General features: G+C 32.8%; 2 protein-coding genes across 6 annotated transcripts in view; one reads left to right on the forward strand and one right to left on the reverse strand.

Annotated features, from left to right (window-relative positions):
• LOC118189630 (uncharacterized) overlaps window positions 1-848 on the forward strand; it is a 50,331-nt gene extending 49,483 nt beyond the window's left edge. The window contains exon 7 of the mRNA XM_085821176.1: window positions 581-848. Within this exon, the coding sequence (XP_085677302.1) occupies window positions 581-769 (189 nt within the window). The 3' untranslated portion in view covers window positions 770-848. The remainder of the gene's footprint in view (window positions 1-580) is intronic.
• Window positions 849-989: 141 nt separating this feature from the next.
• LOC118189627 (ATP-dependent RNA helicase DDX4-like) overlaps window positions 990-22,641 on the reverse strand; it is a 58,627-nt gene continuing 36,975 nt past the window's right edge. For all 5 annotated transcript variants that reach the window (XM_035360279.2, XM_035360283.2, XM_035360281.2 and 2 more), the window contains 8 exons: window positions 19,525-20,195; window positions 19,090-19,388; window positions 12,152-12,436; window positions 7,028-7,337; window positions 6,716-6,815; window positions 3,588-3,858; window positions 2,797-2,910; window positions 990-1,205 (listed from right to left, as the gene is read on the reverse strand). In XM_035360279.2, coding sequence (XP_035216170.1) covers window positions 1,104-1,205; window positions 2,797-2,910; window positions 3,588-3,858; window positions 6,716-6,815; window positions 7,028-7,337; window positions 12,152-12,436; window positions 19,090-19,388; window positions 19,525-20,195 — 2,152 coding nt within the window. In that variant the 3' untranslated portion in view covers window positions 990-1,103. The remainder of the gene's footprint in view (window positions 1,206-2,796; window positions 2,911-3,587; window positions 3,859-6,715; window positions 6,816-7,027; window positions 7,338-12,151; window positions 12,437-19,089; window positions 19,389-19,524; window positions 20,196-22,641) is intronic.

Here is a 22,641-nt window from a genome sequence, read left to right on the forward strand (position 1 = left end):
ACACACAAAATTGTTTCCCATTACTGCTACATATTTAAAATTGAGCAAAAGGTCTAATTATTTAGACAAACCTGTCTAAATAACACCATTAAAATTGGTCAAAATTTAAAATTATGCCATTTCCAATGTGTGAGTTAACTCTCAGAGAAATCATCAACATTATAGGTGAAACGAATTTCAAGAGCAAGATATTCAAGAATAAGTTAGTTTCATTAATTCACATAGTTTCATTTAATTCCATGTGAGTATGTAAACGGTACACTTTAAACAGAATGTGAAAACTGAGCATCAAAACATGTAAGAAAGAGTTGATTATGATATCTTAAATTTCCAAGGAGCATAAAAAGACTATTCTTTACATATTTAAGATAAATATGTGTCTTTATTTTGGATTTAGGACTAAGTATTCTTTAAAAGTTTTTAGCCTTCTTTAAAAATTAATTTTTGCTAGTGCAGGTAATGATAGATGTTTTCATCTACATCAAAAATGCTTTGCTTTATTATCAATCTTTATTACAACATATATTTTTAACAATATTTTTTAACATTTATCACATGAATTGCTTTTAAATTTTTATAGGGAGTAAAGCAGACACCAGTATATTTAGGAAGAAAAAAGAGGGATGACATCGATCCCGAAGATTTTTATACACAAAGCAAACAAATTGAAGAAGAAAATCAAGATGTAAAATCCAGTGAGAAAATACAAGTAGAGGGTGAAATATTTGTTCATGTTGATCAAGACTTTGAATATGATGAAATGTTTTAAAAAATGTTCTCCTTTACAATCAAAAGAGAACTCGTCAGCTGTATAAAATGCTGGTAACATTTTTATATTAGTCACGATTCTGGTACATAAACAACTTGAACAACAAATAACTTTTCCGTGAATTTTTTAGTTTTCATAAAAATACAACACACTGAAAGATCACTTGATTTGGATATGTACAATGTGGCACATTTAAACTTGTTTAAAATTATCAAAACAATTTTAGACATGAAAAGCTAAATGAAAATATATTTCTGCTTTCCTTTTTACATATAATACAATTGGTCACAGTACGTTTAATTCAAACAGAAAGTTCAAAACTAACAGAAACATTTCAACCCCAGTCTTCTTCATCAGCTACAGGTTCACTGAACGATGTTGGTTGGCTACTATAATTATTAAATGCATCGTTGGAGTTTATTGGCTTGTCACGACCCTGAAACAGACACACATAAAGTGAAAGAGCTTGCCAAAAAGGTCACAATTTTTGTAAAATTAGAAGCATTTATAAAATTTGAAAAGAGAAAAATGGAATGTTTCTCATTGCAGTCACATTTTTTAAGATATATATTTTTTTTAAATTTAAACTGAAATGAAAAACACACAAATTACAATTCTTGACTATTTTTTAAAGCCACTGATATTTAATAGAAATGTAAAAATTTACATACACTAAGGTATATAGTTATAATATATTAGTTTATATTAAAATGTAATAGAAATGTTGAAGAAGATGACATTAAGACATAGCTGCAGCATAAGGAAGTAACTGCAGTCATATTTGATTTTTAATATTGCTTTTCATTCTCGTTGATGAACACTTTTTAAGCCAATTTCCGTAATAGCTGTTTATTTGTGAAGAATTACACATGCACTGTATATAATTTTAAATTATTTTCAAATATAAGCAACAAGTTTGGTGGCACAGAAGTTAGAGGAATGTGACGAATGTAAGATGGAAACTTAGTTTAAAGGGATTCGAATTATGGCACTGAAATTTTCCTATTGGCTGTTAAAAGCTGTTTGAGTTTCAGTATGCAAAGAAATTTGCATCATAAACATTATGCAAGAACCATAAGACATGGAATTATTAATGTGCTGCAGTTTGAAGCAATTTATTATAAGTAATTGCAATTTTTAAAACAGAAAAAGGAAATAACTCGTGTACTTTATTTATGTACTTTACCTTAATTATACAGTTATAGTTTGTATACTGTAATACATACAGTTACTGTTAAATATACAGAAATATAGATTGCATCTTATTTCCTCTACTGTTTCAACAGCTATATTGAATATATATATACTTTGTCAGAATGAAGTACATATTTCACAATAGACTTACTACTGGTTCACATAAGTATCAATTTCAGATTATTTCTACTTTAAAAACATATTTTTCATTGCTATATTTCATTGACCAAAGTGTGCATACAGATAAGTATGCACACTTATCTGCATGCACACTTCGGTGTTATCACTTCGGTGATAACTTCGGTGTTCGGTTTATCAGAACTGCGTTACAGTTCTGATAAAGAGAAAACATTAATTTTACAACGTAACTCTTTTCATCCACATCTAAGTTCCTTGTTTTTTTTATGTGGAATGAAAGAGAAATACAGCCAAAAGGAGAAAACAATAGTAAAATTATTTCCTACACAAATTCTATATAATCCATGAAAATGGATGAAATATTTTTAACAGCTAATCTTATATTACTTAATATTACTACTTAAAATGGCTATTGCTAATATTCGTAATAAAGAATAGGAATCCTAACAAACAATGTATAATTAAATGTTTTACATATTTACTGTATTTTTAAAGCATAACTAACTATGTTGCTTTCTTTTAATTCTAAAAATGTTTTTCGCTCAAATATTCATATAATAAGATACTTTACATCTCGACACATAGCAACTCAGCACAGTGACATATAGTCCCTCAATAGATGGCATATGTTTCCTTTCAGGTCTGCTAATTAACACTGAAAAAATACAAGATTGTATTGGAAAAAGCTAACTTACCCTGTTATTACGGACATCTCTAGAACCAAAATTGCCTCGGCCACCATATTGTACAGTTGTACCTACAGCTTGATCAGCTTCTTGAGAAAGCCAATCAGGTACTTCTTTGTGTGCCTACAATAAAAAGAACACAGCAGAAATAAAAATTCTTGTTGGTAATAATAAAAATTTTTGCAATTTAGTATCAAAAGAAGACAAAAATTCTGTCAAAATTATTTCAAATGATTTAATATATGCTTACGTAGTCCTAAAAGTTCAAAATTAATACTAATGAAACTATTGTTGTTAAAGTAGTTCACTGTAAAACAGAATAAAACATTTCATACCAGCAAACAAAAAAGAAATTTGAAAGAAGAAATTTTAGTACTAGTCAAAAAACAAATTCCAAAGAAATACACAGCCACTGACTGCATTACAGCACTGTAAAGTACCAATGACGACACAGATATAAGAGGCAAAAAGTTTTGCACACGATAAAAACAATCAAAGGACCAATCAAATCAACAGTTTACCAATAAACTAGCCCTAAGAGGGGAAAACAATATACAGTAGACGAAGGGGGAAATTATGCAAATATTTTTTAAATTTTCAGAAACAATTGCTAAAAAAAACTAGGGGGGGGGGAATATTTTCAAGAAAATATGGGTAAACAGATTTTGCATAGCACTTTACTTCTGCTTCACATTGATAAAGTTACATTTCTATAAAGAGGAAAATTAAAATTTAATCAAAAATATTCCTGAGTGAATCTTTTACAGATATAAAAAAAAATTTAAGTAATAAATACTTACATCAATTAAGATCTTTTTCAATGATCTTGCTAATGGCTGATCAGCATTGGAATCATAAAAACTAGTGGCTTTTCCTAGATTTCCAACTCTACCCGTTCTTCCTATTCGGTGAACATACTCATCAATTGTTTGTGGAAGATCATAATTTATAACATGTTTCACATCCTTAATATCGAGACCTCGAGCTGCAACAGCTGTGGCTACTAACACAGGCATTTTACCAGTTCTAAAATCTCGCAATGCTTCTTCTCGTTCACGTTGTAGTCGATCTCTAGAAAGGTAATAAAGATAAATCTTGTAATACTTAATTATTAAAGTTTCAAATGTTATAGAAACAATTTACATATAGAAAGCATACCGTCTTAAGTGATTGATATCCGCTTATGATAGAAGAATTCGTAAATTTACCATCGAATCCAGAAAAAGTAACCCTCTCCACCCCTCTCCCCAATGGAGGAAAATAATAAAAAGACCTCTTTTCCCCTCCTTTAATCCAGAATTAAATATCTTTCAAACTTTAAAACAACCAATTCACAGTCTTTCTTTAAATTTTGCACAGCACAAAAATCCACATTATAAGTCTAACTGAGAATAAGTCAATGAAATATTTTTTTAATAAATTATACAACAGTCTAATTTCATACGACACACAGCTTACGCATGCTATGCCATATCGGAATAAATGAAATTAATTTCATATATGTAGTTTTATCATAACTCCTTTGATGGTTCTTGGTGTCATGATGAATTCAAATAAACACTTTATAAATAATAATCTAAGAACAATGCATTTACAAATTTGATGGGATTTACATTACCAGTACGTTGAACTCTTTTTTGCCACTCCTGATCACACTCTCTATCAAAATTGAAACTTTTAGATAAATTATGCAAGAGCAGTGCAGTGCCCTCTATAACTTCTTTTACATATTTTAAAAGGAAATGACTATATTTGTATACATTTAAAGAAAGAATGAAATATTAAATTTCAACTAAAGAAAACAGTTCTACAGAATTTTAGTTCAACTGAATAATTCTCAGAATTTTAATTTGACTAAATGAAATATTCCTCAGAATTTTAATTTTTATTAAATAAAGTAAAGCCTCAAAACTTTAATAATTTCTTAAAATAAGCTAACTAGCAGTCAGAATGATCATCTTCCTGACTCGGTATTAGATCCTCAACAACAGTGGCTACTCATATTTGAAGAAGAAATTTTGATGGTTGTGACAGAAAACAGACTCAAAGTTGATGGCAGAGGATGTCAAGTAAATAATGCCATCAAAATACTTGATAACTGACTTTCATGCATTGACAACATAGTACACTGCATTTTGAATGTTGAATTTTTTTTATGAACTTCTGTACTGCAGTACCAGAAATAAGTGAAGAACTAGACACCTCTCATTAACATATACTGTTTCTGGAGTATACTGCCATATTAAAAAAAAAAAAAAGAAGAAGAAGAAGAAGAAGGGGGGAAAGCCTCCAGAAAATAGTGCTGCGCGAATGCAGCAATTTTTAAATACACTTCGAAATTGTCAGAAATCTGAAGGCAATGTCTTATCAATGGCTCGATTTTTTAATGTCAACCTGCTCTTTTATTTTATACCAAATCAAAATCATTTGCACAATGAATTTTCTTACTTTTCAAATATCCATAATAAAGTAAATCTCATTAAAAATACACAGACATAAAAAACAAACACTGATGTAGGCACTGCATCACTTCCCATTCAATTAAACATTTTTTGTTACACTTAAACTTATTTCCTTGAATTTATTCTACATTAATTAACCAGTCTCTCGAGGAAATTTAAAAAATTCAACACTAGAATTTTTCACAATTAATTCCAAGTTCTATTTTTTCATTAAATAGCAAGAAAAAATCTAATGTGGACTTCCTTGTATGGCCTATTAAATTATATACAGTTTTTGCTGCATTTCATCAGGAAAAAGGATTATTACGGTGGCAGAGGTGTAATGGTTTGCACAGGCACTAAATGTTAGATGGCCTACAACCCCTCCATGCATTTGAAAGTGTCAAAGACTTCCAGATTGCCACTGAGATGCACAGGAAATCTTGCAGGCCTATGTTCAACTTTTCAGGGGTGCAGTTGGTCTTGGATTCTTGTTAACAGACAGCACTCATTTAAATACAGCTCGGCTGTTCGACGATTATCTGGAAAGTGAGGCTATTCACTGCATAGATTGGCCAACTTCTAACATAAATTCTATACAGCATGTCTGGGATGTTCTTGAAAGAGCAATTTCATCTCGCCATACCCCTCAGAGAGCCACTCTGGAGCTACAAACTGCCTTGCTGCAGGAGTGTGATCAATTTCCACAGGGACTCCTCAACTGCATTTTGTCTAGTATGCCATGCTGCGTGACCTCTGTCCTATACAACTCATTTTCATTTTAATATAACATAGTGGATTTTGAGCATCTCTGCCCTCAGCTTTACTGATTCTTATGTACACATAAAATGACTTTTGAATGGTATTTGCCTTTCTCTACTATAAAAATGCATTCATAACAAACGTCATTAAAAACTGTTCATTACATTTGGTATTGCCAAATACATATGTGTGTTTGGTATTGCCAATCGCAATAAAAAACTGAGATATAGAACTAGATGTTATAGCAGTCACAAATGGAAAATTTCAATGTTCTACGGCTAATTGTTTTTGAGTATGAAAGATGCATACTCAAAAACAATTAGCCCACAAACAATTGAAAGATATCCCTTTCATTTGCTCATAAATACTGACATCAAGCACACACACACACACACACACACAAAAAAAAAAAAAAAAAAAAAAAAAAAAAAAAAAAAATCATGCAAATTGATTTGGGAACATTAAATTGAGTATTTCCATTCAAACCTGAATATATGAAATTTGTCACAATTTCAATACTTCCTTTACTCTGTACAAGAAAGTAATTTCAATAAATAGCAGTTTGAAGTAGAATCTTAAAAAAACCAATAATCAAAGTTTAACATTTTTTGCTTGCTTGTATTAAATTTCACATATTTTTTAATTCATTACATATAGCTCTTAGTTTTGTGAGAATAAAATGAAAATTACTTGAATTTATATGATTAAATAAAAATTATTATTACCCATGAATGCTTGTGGTTGGAATGTTATTTTGAGAGCAAAGTGAAGCAATGAAATCCGCTGTTCTTTTTTGTTCCACAAAAACAAGAGTTCTATCAGTACCTAAAAAAAGAACAGTCACCTTCAATAAATGTATATTACAATGTGCTGCATACTAAAAATTAAAGTTATGTATTTAAAAATTATTTTAAAAAATAAAATCTTAAAGAAAAGAATTAAAGAATGATGATCAGCAAATTTTAAAAACTAATTTTTTACGAGTTAACATTTCTTACATTTCAACAATGCATAGAAAAGTAAATGTCCATACTCACCAACATCTTTAAGAATGTCCATCAACTTTTGCCGTTTGTCATATTGTCCTACACTGAAGAATGTTTGTTCGACATCAGCATTGGCAGCACCAACCATGCCAACAGTTAAAAATAAGTAGTTATCGAGGAAATCTCCAGCCATTTTTTGAATATCTTCTGGGAATGTTGCACTAAACATTAAAGTCTGACGCACACCTTTTTCTGGCATAGATGAATGTTCGACCATCTTGCGAATTGCTGGCGCAAAACCCATATCCAGCATACGATCAGCTTCATCAAGAACAAAATAACGAATTTGAGAAAATGAAACCTGGAAAGAACGACATAATTAAATTCACTGGTAAAAAATTCTTGTATGTAATAACACTGCTAATAATTTTAAATTCCAATAGCAGTAATACATAATTTTAAGAAAACATACTGGAACAAGTTTTACCTTTCACATTAAACTTATAAAAATGGTATACTATAACACTTGCTAATTTAATTTCTGTATTATATCTGCCAACCTTGAACTCTCAAAATTCGGGAGATTTTTTGGGAGAAACCTGGAAGAAAACCGGAGGTTTTTTACATTATGAGGCAACCGCAACACCATTACGATGAAACTCCAAACTGACTTTCATTCACTTAATAATACATGATTCAGGTTACTGAACTATTTATAATTCAGTTCTGATGTAAAATATATTAGCATTTAATTGGATATTCTAAATTTCATGTTCTTCAGTTAATTTCATTTTAAAATTTTCTTACACTTTTATACTGAGAAAATACTGAGGAGTGAAGGAGAGCTTTTATTTATCGAAGTAGTATTTTTGTGATTAAACTTAGTAATGTACCATATATTGAAGTAAATAAAATTAAATACAACATCATTTAATTGGATATCCTCAATTTAACATGTTTTGACTGATTTTTAATTTTCTTACACTTTCATACTGAGAAAATACCAAAGAGTGAAGGAAGCTTTTATTTACCAAAGTACTTTTAAATATGATGGAAACAAAATTAATTCTTAATGTAGGTAGTATTTGTGTGATTAAACTCAGTAAACTTAGTAATGATTAAACTTAGTAAGTTACCATGCATAGAAGTAAGCAAATTTAAATACAAATATTAACTCATTAACCACTGCTTGAATCTACATATAAAACTACTGTAGATTATGACAATTCCATGAAGGTGAAAGAAAGGAAGGAAAGAAGGGTCAACCCCCCACCACCACTACTTAAAAATAAGAAACTTTTGCTCATGTTTTGGCAAATGGTCTAGATTTTTTACTGATATACCCAACTTTTAATCCACATAATCCTCTATATAAAAAAATCAGTGAAATATGCTTTGTGTAGAAAAATAGCAGAATAATGTTTAATATTTTATACTAAATTATTAGTACTCCAAAGTCTGGTTATCATTTTATTGCATTTTAATAGTTATATTTGAATATAAATTTGATTACGAGAGTTTAAAAAACTGCTTATATGATACAGGGTGTCTTTCAGCCGCCTAAGGGTAAAACTGTTGCACACTGGTAGTTCGTTCGTCTTGGAGTCAAGTGGAATTCAAGCTAACAGAAGCTAAACAGCACAGGAGTGCTTTTCATATTATCAATACAGTCCAAGTCTTTAATCCGGACGTCCATAATCCAGAATGACCTGTAATCTGGACCTCAAAGCTACAAACTTTCTACGCATGCACATAAGCTAGGCTAAAATTATCTAATTATCTATTTCAGTTAATGTTGCAGATTGCATTGTTCCTTAATCTTCTAATTGGATCCAGCTTATTATTTTTTGCAGACTGTTAGAGCAATTTTATAAAAAGTAAGCTTGAACTTTCGATTATGTCAAAAAGAGTTTCCGATTCTGAAGCTGCCAAAGGATCTACAAAACAAAAGCATGTTTCGATGTACCGCTTCCGATAGTGAAGAAAGTGACAGAGAGGTTTTTGAAAATGAAAAAATTTCTATCCACAAGTTAGTCGGTATTCTCGACACAGCAATTACAGGACTTGAACGGTGGAACTGAACAAGAAATTATGTCTGTTTATAGAATTAAAGAGCAAGTATTAGTACAAAAAACTAAGCAACTTAAACAACTTACATTTAAAGAAATGTTTAATAAAGTAAACAAATAAATATCAAGCTTTTTTTGTAAATTTTGATACCCTTTAGATCATAATTGCTCTTTATTTCATAAATTATGGTTTCATATTTTTAATTTTATAATTTCTACATGCCACTTACCAGATTTAAATTGATGATCTATAGTCCGGAAAAAACCTAATCCGGAATCGCCCAAGTCTCGACGAGTCCGGATTAAAGACTTTGTACTGTAATCTTATTTATACATGGACATAATTAGAAAAAAGGCATTTGGTTAGATTAAAGAAATGACTTCCATACATTACAATATATATATTCATATTAGAAGTACAATCAACTTACTTAAAAATTAATTCCTGTTTGTTATGGCCAGACTCCCAGATATTTAAATATTAAGTAGATAAATTTAAAAAATTTTCATTCTAATTAGATATCATCTGGAAATACGAGCGATAAGTTAGAAAAAGAGCATATTTTATTCTATAAAAATAAAATCATTTTATTCTAATTAGAAGTGTAATTTATTTAAGTCTATTTGGTTTATTTAGAAATTAATTATATGTAAATACACATGGGATAATGCGAGCCATAAGTAAGGAAAAGGAGCCCATTTTGTATTTTCTCATACAAAAATAAAATTATCTTATTCTAATTACAGGTGTAATTTAATTTATTTAGAAAATAATTAAACAGCAAATTCAAAACGTCTATTGACAAAGTCATGTGATTTTTATTATTGTGATTACAATTATATGGTACTATCTCTTCTCTCCGAGCATTCCGATATGATCTGGTTCCTAGATAATGCCACAAGAGAAGTTCAAAGATTTGACATTGATACAGTCACTGGGCCCATTGATGTGATCTCTCTATAAGAAATCTCTATAAGAAAGTCACCAGATTGGATATGTTTTATATTCTTCAGTTCAACTGCTGTAGTAACCAAAATGGAGATATTTTCAAACGTTTGCCATCTGAGCTGCTTACAACAAGAAATCTACGAGGTAAAACATACCATGTTTCCATGGCATTTTGTATCTATCCGTGATTTTTCCTTACAATGTCAATATCAGTATTTGATTTTTAGGTATTTAAAAGAGCCATACTTGAGAAAAGATTCTCACCCACAATGGAGACCAACAAGGGGAAGCAGACAATGATGCCAGAGCTAACCAGGTCTGTACACCATCTGAAGCCTCCTAGTCTGCTTTCCCAAAAGCTGGAACTCCCAAAAGCTTATTGCCAAGCCACTGACACTAAGGACTAGTAACATGCTGACTGATACTAGCAGGGACAGCCAAATGCCTGCCATTCCGATCTGTTGGGGACAGTACCTCAGTCCTCAATTACCTGAACCCTCCTTTCCATTTCCAGCCTTACGGGTTACAAGGCATGGCAAACACATAAGCAGTTTTCTCTCCATGAAAGGCTAGACAAAAAGAGATGTAACAGCATCTTACTTTGAGCACCAACCTTTGAAAACAAACCACTAGTGAGGAAAAAAATGGAGAAGGAACAGATAAGAGTTGGAAAGGAGGAAAGATTATTAGGGTTCCAAGATCATGACATCCATCTCGCCAAGAGGTTTATCCCTCAAACAGTTAGGTTACCTTGGGATTGCTACACTTGTATTCAAGAATGAACACCTGAGGGCATTTTCAAAAAGAAAAAAAAAAAAAAACTGTGCATTCTAATATAAACATTTTTTGCATGCTTTTAGTAATTTTATTTCACTACCAAATTAGCATCATTCTGTGACTTTCTCTTATACATTTGAATACTTGAATACTTAAGAAGTGATACAAATACTCATATATTAATCAGCAACCAACAAACTACTGGCATCTTTTACTTATTTTTTATATTTTCAACATCAGCAGATCGATTAAATGTTTTTCCAGCAGGTACTATTTGTAAATTGCGATCAAAATCATACATAACTGCTATTCTCAACAATTTATATCTACACAAAAAGTTTTTTTTTTAGGGGGTCTCAATTCAAAATCTTATCTGATCAGAAAAACTGCAAAATGTAAACAGTATTTTTCTTTATCTGTCTCTACTTCATAAAACACAATCAAAATACCAGTCAAATCAATATGAATAATAATAAGCTGTTGTGTAACTCTCTTTTTACATAAACTGCTTGTTTTCACATATAAATTGCCATTTCACTTAATTTAGAAGCATTTTACTTAATTAAAAGTGATATTTGTTCCAGCATGATTTTCAGGAATGCTGCAGTGAGGAGCTTGATCATTTTCATGATGCCAATGCCTGTTATGCTGCCTATCACCAGTAATTTCTATTTTTGACAAAGCATAACAAAGATGACTGATAAATACACACAAGAATATTTGCTGGGCCAAGCAAAAAACACTGCAAGTTAACAAGTAACAAATAATAATAATAATAATAATAATGCTTCGCTCAGCATTTAAAATCAAACAGATTATGCATGCAAACAGTTTACTGATAGTTAGATTACAGCTAATTGTATTCTTCTTCTGTACTAATTTTTAATAAATAAAGCAATTAAGAAAGGAAACAAAACACTGACACGGATGTGAGATTTAAAAGGCTATCAAAATGTTTAAAAGCTTTTTCATACCATTGATTATTATCAGAACATTCTAAAATTTTTTCTCAGAGTAATAAAGCTACTAAAGCATATTTTTACCAAACAAATTGGAAAATCAGTATTTGCTCTTTAGAGAAATTCCGGCAAAATTTTTAAACAGCAAAATATCAATCAGCATTTGGGCAACTGCAATGTTTACTGTTGCACACTGCTTATTCAATCAGTATTCTGCACATATAATATACATATTACACAAGACAGAAGTTAATCTATTACCCTAGATCTAATAATACTTTTGATATTAAGCTGGGTTCAAAAGTAGTTAAATTCAAACCATGATGAAAAGTTTTTAACAGAGAATTAAAAAAAAAAAAAAAAAAGGCAAATGATACTAATTTTGTTAATAATGCCAAACATGAATGTTATATTTACTTACTTTTCCTTTTTCAACGAAATCCAGAAGTCGTCCTGGAGTTGCTACGAGTAAATGAATACCTCTTATTCTGCTAGTCTGATAGCCCACAGAGGTACCACCATACACCACGGCTGTCTTTACACAACTGTCATAAGCAAACTTGCGAGCTTCAGTGGCAATCTGAACTGCAAGTTCTCTAGTTGGAGCAACAATAACTGCCCACGGCTCTTGTTGTTCAAGATTATTATTATTAGGAAGATTTGGATTAGGGATCATGTCGTTTAAAATTGGAAGCAAAAATGCAGCCTAAGGAGGGAAAAAAAAAGAAAATCAATATAAAAATTCCATGACATTTTATTTTAAATTATTTACTTCAACTATTGAATGTCTGTGTCAAACACAAAAGTAGATACACTCTTAACCATTTCAAAAGTTCAAATATTAAATAATATATGAGTTGTATGATAATGGATAAATACTAAATGACCATTTAATTCAAATGAGTTCTTACTTTCTACATAAAAAAAAAGATTACTTATAAAGAAATCTAAGCTTATTTATATTGATGGTGTTCATGCCTGTGCACCTGATCAGACGAGTTTTGAGAATTGCCATCGACGATGTGCGAGGGCTGGTAATAGCTATGAGTTAATGGGTGATTGTAATTAATTATGAGAATTAATAAAGAACCGAACCAGCAAATTTATTATAGTGTGTGTTATTTGGGATGAGACCCACACATATCTGGCCGGAGGAGCCGGAGATTAAGTTTTGTGGGTGAATATATAGTGTTTCGTTTTTGAGAACGCAGGAGTGTTTGTGTTTGCCAGTATATCCCAGCTTGTTCTTTTCAACGAATATCGCAGATTTTGGATAAGGATATTCATCAAAAGTGAATCACTGCAGAGGTAAGTGATTCCTCTCTTGTTAATTCTGTACATTCCGTGCTTTGTTCTGTTATAAAATAACAATGTTATTTAAGGATGTTATCATCAACATCCTGAGCTGGTTGGAGGGCCCTGCCCATAATGCTCCAAACGTGCTCAATAGGAGAGAGATCTGTCAACCTTGCTGGCCAAGGTAATGTTCGGCAAGCAGTAGAAAGATGTGCAGAGTGAAGTCGGGCATTATCTTGCTGAAATGTAAGCCCAGGCTGGCGTGACATGAAGGGCAACACAACGGGCCTTAGAACTTCATCGACGGATTGCTGTGCTGTAAAGTTGCGACGGATGACAGCCAAAGGGGTCCCTACTATGAAATGAAACAGCACCCCAGACCATCGCTCTTGGTTGTCGGCCTGTCTGCCGGAAGACAGTCACTTTGGTATCACACCGCTGTCCGAGACGTCTCCAGACTCGCCTTTGCTGGTCATCGAGGCTCAGTCAGTTCTACTCCAATCAGTGGCATTCCAGTGAGAATGAGCATGATACCACTGCAAACGGGCTTGACCTTGTACAGAGGTGAATGGTAGTTGGCGCAAGGGACGCCGTAACCTCAGCCCCCTTTCTGTGAGCCATCTATGAATGGCCCTTGCAGTCACTGAAGCACTAACTGCACATACAATCGATGATAATGATGCATCTGGAGCTGTGAGTGACGCTGAGATGATCGCTCTGTCTTCACTTTCTGTCGTTTCTCTAGGCCTACCGCTTCCTTCTTGAGGCTGTGTGCAGCCATGGTTCACCCATTCCTGCCAACATCGTCTAATAGTGGCACCCCTCCTGCTCAAATGTCAAGCTATTCACCAATAAGACCAACCGGCTTCTTTGAGCCCAACTACACCACCTCTCTCAAATTCTGCATCTGTGCATATAGTTCACGCACCTGTATGTGAGGCATTATTACTGTCTACCAGATTACACGGAATGAAATTCCTAAAGAATTTATGACCTGGAATCATAATTTCTCCTCTTAAATATCCTGCCCAATTGTGCAGATCAGATGCACTGTAGTGACAACCGTTCATTCGATGGCAGCCAAAATGTAAAATTTTGCATTTTCCGTCAAAACCTGTATGCATATCAATTTGTGTCCAACTTCCTTTATATCTTCTCGGTGTGTTGTGGTACGTTGTTTTCTTTGTCTAAGTGTGTATTTTCAATATACAGGCTGCGATTCAAGTTTCAAGACATCTCAGAAGTAGAAATTTATTGGGCATTTAAGTACAGCGTACTAAAATCCCTCAGCATCACCACAGTGCTGCCAGTACATCTTCCACTGTTTGTAGCCCTTCTGGAAGGCCACGGGCATCATGCTGTAAAGGGCTTTCATCGAAGGAGTCGAATCGCTTTTCTTTTAGACCTGTCTTGATTTGGGAGAAGAGGAAAAAAGTCACTTGGAGCCAAGTCGGGGCTGTAGGGTGGCTGCGGGAGTGTTGTCATGTTGCACTTGACCAAAACTTGGGTGGCGACATGTGAGCGGGTACGTTGCTGTGGTGTAGAATGCAATCGCCCTTGATCGCCGGGCATACGCAGTAGAGCACTCTAGCCTCTTGAATCATACCGAGAGTCTTCGTGGTGGTTTGTTCAGTCTCAAGCAAAACTTAATTGCATAACATTGCTCAAGTGCTGCTCCATTTTCGCCTCTCCCACTTTTTGACCGAGGTCAATGACACACACTTACGCTGCAAGCAATGCTCACTCTCCAGGGTTTTGAAGGCAACTCCCGCAGCGTGAGTTCATTCCCCGAGACTCCCACTACTTCCCTCACCCGGCGGAACCGGTCCGCGCATGCTCTCCCACTCAGAAATTAACCAGTCTTGAAACTTCTGACTCACACCCTGTATTATAGCTACTGATCATTTCCAAAACGAAAATTTAATCTTTTGTAATTTCTTATGTTTTCTCGGTGGCTTTAAACTTATAAACATGAATGCGTATTTGATTTAACTGTATATATATATATATATTATAATAAACTTCAAAAATTTTAAAATAATGCTCTTCACTTACAAACTTTGACAGATACAAACAAACCCATTCTCAAAGATTGAAATTTGTTTAGTTGAAAAGATGATGAACAAACAGAACACTGGGAATGACGCTATATGATGTGAGTTGCACTTTCATTTAGATACTTATTTTCTTAAGACAGACATCTAAGAATTCAGTGTTACCGGCCCTTTTAACATGGCAACTCCTTCCAGCTCTCATACAGACTTCTGATTACATATGTCCCTTTTATCTGCCAGTAAGTTTTCAGAAGGCTAGTCAGATTTCGACTCGCACCCACCCATGCAAAGATCTATTAGTCTGAACTCTCCATAAAGGGCAATAAATTCTTCCATTAATTATTATGAATCATTTTATATTTAAATAATTATCATTAATTAATAGAATTATCCTTAATTTACAATATGAATTCACAAGAGCTGTTAATGACCTTTTCATTTCTTTACTCTGATAAAATTTTATCAAGGGTTGAAAAAAAGCTGCTACTCAGATTTAAGTAAATACTCTAAAAATTCTGTAGATAAGCTAAGGTAAAAATCAATTTTAAAAAAATACAGCAATAATAAAACAAATGCTGCATGGTTAACTTCTTAAACTTACAACTATTGACATATTTTGTATTTCTTCTCACAAGATGATACATGTTTTTGGTATTTACATATTAACACAACCACTCTAGTAAAAATTGACAAATTTTCAGACAATATTTAAACCAGCAACCATGTGCATAATAATTCTTTAGTTTTTATAAATACTACTATTATTTTCACAAGCGTTCTTTTTGTGATGTCCCAATGGTTTTACAGGGTTGCCACTCAAACAGGAGAATGAAATTCCCTGACTTTTCCAGGTTTTCCAGGTGTGTTTCAAGAAAATTCCAGTCTATCCGCGTAATGTACGTTGGCTGTGCTAAGAGGTAAATTAATTATGGTATTACTTGTATTGTGTAGCAAATTCACTTAATTATTCAATAAATCCCAGAGGACATTTATTCTTAATTATTCTTGGTATACTTTGTTTGATAATTTTGTTTAGTTTTCCACTTAACAAAATTTAAGATATATACATTGGATAACAAATGTATGTTTCATTTAATTATTACTCATGATCATCACCAGTTCAACACGAGGCTAATCCGGTCCTTATAAATCACAACGCAATGCTAAATAGTTAGGTTAGATTTTAGGTAAATTTAATTTGCGTGAGGTATGTTCTTAAAAGGCACCTTAACACTTGAAAACACAAATATAATTATAATAGTTGTTGTTTTCTCCACTGAAGATTGAGATTAGAATCTTCCCAATCTGGAACAAAATAAGGCTTTTTTTTGGCAGATATTCTGCAGCTAAACGGAAGAAAGAAATCTATTTTAATAAATTGAGGTATTTTATATTTATTTCGCAGCATACATAATGAAAAAATATGAGCATTAAATTTCGTGATGGTATGTCATCATACTGCTATAATTAATTTCTGGATTATGCCAGAGAAAATTTCCTGAAATTTGGAAATATTATTTACTAATAATAAATAAATTTAGAGGGAAGAAGCAACATTAAATTATATGAATAACATAAAAATAATTACTTAAAAATTGAATTAGAATAATCAACGATATTTTAACGAATATAGTTATATTACATGGCTAGCCTAGATGACTGATTACTATTTTTTTATTTTACTGCAAAATGGCAAGGTATTTATTAAAAAAAAAAAAAAAGGTTTAAAAAGATTTTGCGGTAAAATTCTAGTATACGGTAACGCTTTGGCATGATTTTGAAAATTGTCGCCAAGACCAAAATGACCCGTTTACTGCGCATCATGATGTCGCCAAATCTCATTATTATTCTAACCAAAGAACGTCTATGTAAAGAAGAAAAGGTTCCATACAAGTAAAAATGCTATTACGCCGTTAGAATGCGGAGGAAAAATTTGCCAAGGGATTTGGCAACGGAAACTGGCGGCCACAATTTCCCTCTCCGCGATGTGTACAGGAAATTGAGAAATACGTGTTAAGAAGAAACGCTCTTTGACAAAAAGAAAACTACGAAAATCCGTTTTTAAAATTATTGAGAAAAATCCACGCAATAACTTTAAAAACGGATTTTCGTAGTTTTTTTCCCCCTGAAAATAACTAATCCATGAATTAATTTACTTGCGCCAAAAAATATTTTCTTTTCCTTTAGAGTTTAACCACTTGCGCTAAGACTAAACTTCACAGTTGCGGTGCCTTGCGCTACAATATAACAAGCGGTAAAGTGTCTCATTTACGCCGCTCCGCATCTGCGAGTGCAATCCAGAGCTGTAACTCGAGAAATGAACAATCTCGTTGTTAGGCGACGTGTGCACCACGTTATTTTCATTTTTGCGATAAATGCTTATCGACGTGGTATTCACATTGCTCACGGTTTGACACAAAAGCATCTCGACGTGCGTGGCACGTCTTTTTAGCGCAAGTCGTTAAAGAAATTTTAAACGATATTCATTTTATGAACTCTTGATAACGTGACCTTCGAACTTCGACACTGGTTTCGAGCTTTGGCAACAGATATATCAGATATGCACAGCTGTTTCCTTCTATGATGGAACGGAGCCACGTCTGTTGCAGAGAGGTTTTCCTTCTTTACAATACATATTCTTTGATTCTAACCTCCATGGTACCGTATACTAGAATTAAACCCATTTTGTTTTATACGAGAACAGGTACTTTCTTTAGTTCATGCACTGCACATGCGATTCTCGAGAATACTGGAAACCAAAAGTTGCGGGAAAGTTGCTTTGCCTTTCTAAAAGACAATCAAATTGGAGCTGCGAAAATTGGCTCTATGCCAGCTACCCGAATGACACTCACGTGATACATAATTCGCCAAAAAAGTTATCTCTTCCGACGTCGGCGCAAAAATCGCTTTTTTTGGCGGGATCGTTGTATGAACTTCCCTGACTTTTCCAGATTTTGACAAAAATACTTAAATTCCCTGACTTTTCCCTGAATATTTTGGTCAATTTTCGAATTCCCTGACTTTTCCCGGTTCTCCAGGTAGCGTGGCAACCCTGGTTTTATAAAAAAATCATATTTTTTCCTAAAAATTCCGTTTTATAACAGGCACTTGAGAGATTTACCTGCGGAGGAAGAAACTATACTAGAACATTTTTGCAAGAATAAAGTAGTTTGCAGTATAATTACTAAAGAGGAAAATTGCATTGAATTTATTTTCATCCCGCCCCCCGGAAAAAACCTAAGTTTTTTAATCCATTTTTGGGATAAATATCTAATTGAAATATAAAATGTGAATGAAATAATATATGAATGTAAATAACTGCAAAACTTTGCCAAGGTGGTTTCAGTAACATTCAAGTATCTTCCTTTTTCCTCAACTCACTTAGTTATACTGAATGAAGAAAATTCTTCCATTAATTATACATTATTACAGTACACAATAAAGCTTAAATACATACACTATAGCTTCTCATGAGTTTCCTATATCTCATTAAACCTATAAACTGAAAATGTTTATACAAGCTCAAATTTATCCAGCCCGCATTATACGTTTTGACGCAAGAATCAAATGATATGCCAGAAAAATCATTTGACATCAGAGGTTTAAAAAAAGAACTTTATCAATATCACACTTTAGTTGCAAAACAAGACTACAGACCATGCATTTTTAAAATGAAATATAAAAATTATTTACACGATTACTTTGAAACATTTCAAGCTTTTGTATCCAGCACTTATTTTTAATTATATAATGTACTCTTGATCATCCGGGCTAATAACAAGAAAGCAGCTCTCAGATAATCCAAACTATCAGTTTTCATTCATATTATATAGGTCTATTTCTCAAAAAATGAATAGGCAAAACAAATTCTGCAATGTAACTGTTAAAGATGCAATTCAGCAGTTAAGAGCCTGCTCAAATTTGTGAGTGTTCATTTTTTAGCCTGTGTGAGCAATCTGCACCCAGATAGTCAAGAGAACACTGTACTTCCTATTAGAAGATTATTTACCGTTTTTCCAGAACCAGTTTGTGCACATGCCATCAAATCTCGTTTCTGCAGGATTATGGGAATTGCATACTTCTGAACTGGAGTTGGCTTTGTATAATTGCACTTAGAAATATTTTGTAAAAGGTGCTGACAAAGACCAGACGATTGGAAAGAGTCTATTGGTCGAGGAACATTTGTTCCTGATACATCTACATGTACCTCATCATACTTTGAGAAATTTATTCCAGTAGGAACTCCTTGGAATATATCTTCATCCTCTGAAGGTTCAGGAGGTACATAAGGAGGTGGTCTGGGTTTACCTAAAAAATTATAAATACTTGATTTAAATAAAATTTAAATTTTGAAATTAAATATCTACCTGATATGAAAAATTATAATCAACATTAAAATTTTACTAAAAAAGCAGAACTTAAAATACTGTATCTGTTTACATACCATCTTCCCCAAGATTATTTGGACAATCTTTAGCCATATGACCTTCTTCTTTACATTTAAAACATCCGGAACCTCTGGTGGTATTACGATCACCATCAGAGTTTGGACAGTCTTTGGCAATATGACCTTCTTCATGACATTTGTAACAACCAGAACTTCTAGTGTTGCTACGATCACTGTTTGAATTTGGACAGTCTCTAGCCATATGGCCATCTTCATGACATTTGTAGCAGCCAGATCCTCTGTTACCACGATCACTGTTAGAATTATAATCACCACTATCTTGATTAGGACAGTCTCTAGAAATATGGCCTTTTTGATTACATTTATAACATGATCGATCAGAACCTCCACCACCACTACCTTCATTAGGACAGTCTCTAGAAATATGGCCTTTTTGGTTGCATTTATAACATGATCGATCAGAACCTCCACCACCACCACTACCTTCATTAGGACAGTCTCTAGAAATATGGCCTTTTTGGTTGCATTTATAACATGACCTATCAGAACCACGGCTGTCACCTCCACCCCGACTGTCCTTATTTGGGCAATCTCTTGACATATGACCAGTTTCATTGCAATTGAAACATTTTCTTCCTCCACCATCTCTATCACCATAATCTCGTGTCACACGATCATCATGATCATTATTTCTGAAATTCCTGCTACTGCCTAAAAAAAATTTATAAGAAAGTATCAGTATAAAATACAAATAAAAAAAAATTACAGATGTATAAGAATTGTAAAAAAAATTGCTGCAAACACTTGTATAACCTTTGAAAGTTTTAAAATTTAGCCTATTATTACACTGTTTGCTAAATATTTTAGATAACTGATTACATACTGTCCGACCTACAATGCTAAAGAAATTCACAATATTTTTTTAAATGATAAAAGTGTATGCAAAGAAAATATACTTTTTAACAATGTATTAACTTTAAACAGTTACTAAAATTAATATCAGAAAGTTCAATTGCTAATTCTTAAAGGCATATAGTACAAAAATACACATTTTACTTGCATTACACGTGAAACAGATTTTTATTCTTAGTATGCTTTAATTAAAAAAATAATACTTAAATCAGTTTTTGTACAAATGCTAAGAACAGTGGTAGATTTTTGCTTTCATTAACACTTTCATACGACTGTCATGCATACGTGCCAGCAAGAAATGCATTTGTTTATTTCCCAACTGGCATGCCAGGATGTTTTCTCCTTCACCTTCCCCCAGACCATCACATATTTGTGCCAATGTCCTGAAACGTTTCAAAGAGAGGTCCTTGTGTCTATTACTTTTGAACTGAATAACAGTTTTTGGATCCTGGCCTTCAATTCAATCACTTTCCACGTAATGTTGATGTCAGCTGTTGGGAAGCTCTAATGTAAACAAACAGAGCTTGGCTCTTTAACTCGCCATGTGATATAAACACTTATGTTTCTGATACCCCTTTAAATCCCTCTTTTTATTATTATTTTTATTTCCCTACTAAGTAAGGTTTCTTAAGTGTTACTATGTGCAGCTCTATTATGGGTACTTTTCCGTTTTGCCGGCGCAAGCGATAAAGTTGCCAATAATGGTACAACCGATGCCAAACGGAATATTCTCGCTGGTAACCTTTTACGCCTCATTTTCAAAACAAGTCGCAGCTTTTTCTTATCAGATTGATTGTTTTTTTCAATACTGGCATATAATTGCATAGAATTTTTATCAGATAGTTCAGCTTTATGTCTAAGGCCATTTTTGGTAATTAAGTCAATTAGAATGCAATCACAGTGCTTACCTGAAGCCGAAAATATAGAAAAGGTAAAGTCAAGGGTTAAATTCAATTCTAATGAGAATGCATTAGCGAAGTAAAGCACTGCAGTTTTACATAATTTCTGAGTAAGCTATTCGTACGAATTGAAATAGTTCTTGCATATAAACTTGTATTCCAAATTAAGATTTAACTTGAAATTAATGTAGATAATTACTGAGAGCATTAGAATTTTGTAGAGTAGTTTACGTGAGATGAGATCGCTTGGGGTCACGTGATATGAACCGGCGAATCAGGATGGTGAACCATGAAAGCATAGTAAATTCTTAAATTAATGGTTTTTTTACAAATTTATTATCTTTATTTATTGGCTTTTTATAAAATTTTAAGCGATATTAAAATGTTTATGCCTTCAAAAAAAGAATTCTTAAAACTAACATTTTTTTAATATTTTTTATGTGTATACTGTATGTTGTCGCCAATAAAGTCTGCTTGGCGAGATTTGCGCCGGCGAAACGGAAAAGTACCCTATTATGCTTTGCATTGCTTTTATCCCTTGTATTTCGTGTACTTCCTTTTTTATTTCAGAAAACCTTGACTTCAGTTTATAATGGCAAGGAAGTGTTCTTTTTCAGACAAAGGATATACTTGCATGGCAAATGAGTTACATGAATGAGAGTAATGATTTATTTTCTAAAGAGTTAGACAGCGATATTTCTAGTGATTCTCGCATGGACATTTTGTCAGAGACCGAGCCCACTGAATGTCTGCCTTCCAATTCATGGGAAGATTTTGTTACTTATTGTCAATAGTCCTTCTTGGGTTTTTTATTAGTTTAAAAGTTTAACGTATTTTATTAATTAAAACTTCAGAATAATTTGAACAGTGCTTCTGAAAATTATTTCTCCAAGTAAGCAATTTTTTAAATATATTTTCATGTAAAGGAAAAAGATCACTAAATGCTGATTTTAACATATACGATAGCTTAAGTAATAAGCTAAAATAGTACCAAAAATGACATTAGGGTGTAAACTTCCCCCCCCCCTGAAGTTAGGATTAGCGGATGCAAAACCCTAAACCTTGGCTAAGCAACTGTAATGTTTCGACGCAAGTTTTCTCCAGTTTTATACAACCCACACGTTGTTTCTCCGACTTGTTTCATTTTTGTTTTTTCACTAATGCTAAAAGCAGCTTACGCTTGACCTCAGTCAATCAGTAGTTACTGAACAACTAACGCAAAAAACGCAACCCAGCAACAGTAAGTGTATTTAAAAACTTGCATATACAATAATTGAAGATTTAATATTAATTGAAAATTATTGGACACCTTTTTTAAATTATATTAAAAATATGAGGATTG

The sequence above is a fragment of the Stegodyphus dumicola genome, chromosome 7 (assembly GCF_044657685.1).
Source record: "Stegodyphus dumicola isolate Sdum_Otavi_A_Nest chromosome 7, ASM4465768v1".
In the NCBI taxonomy this organism is placed as follows: Eukaryota; Metazoa; Arthropoda; class Arachnida; order Araneae; family Eresidae; genus Stegodyphus; species Stegodyphus dumicola.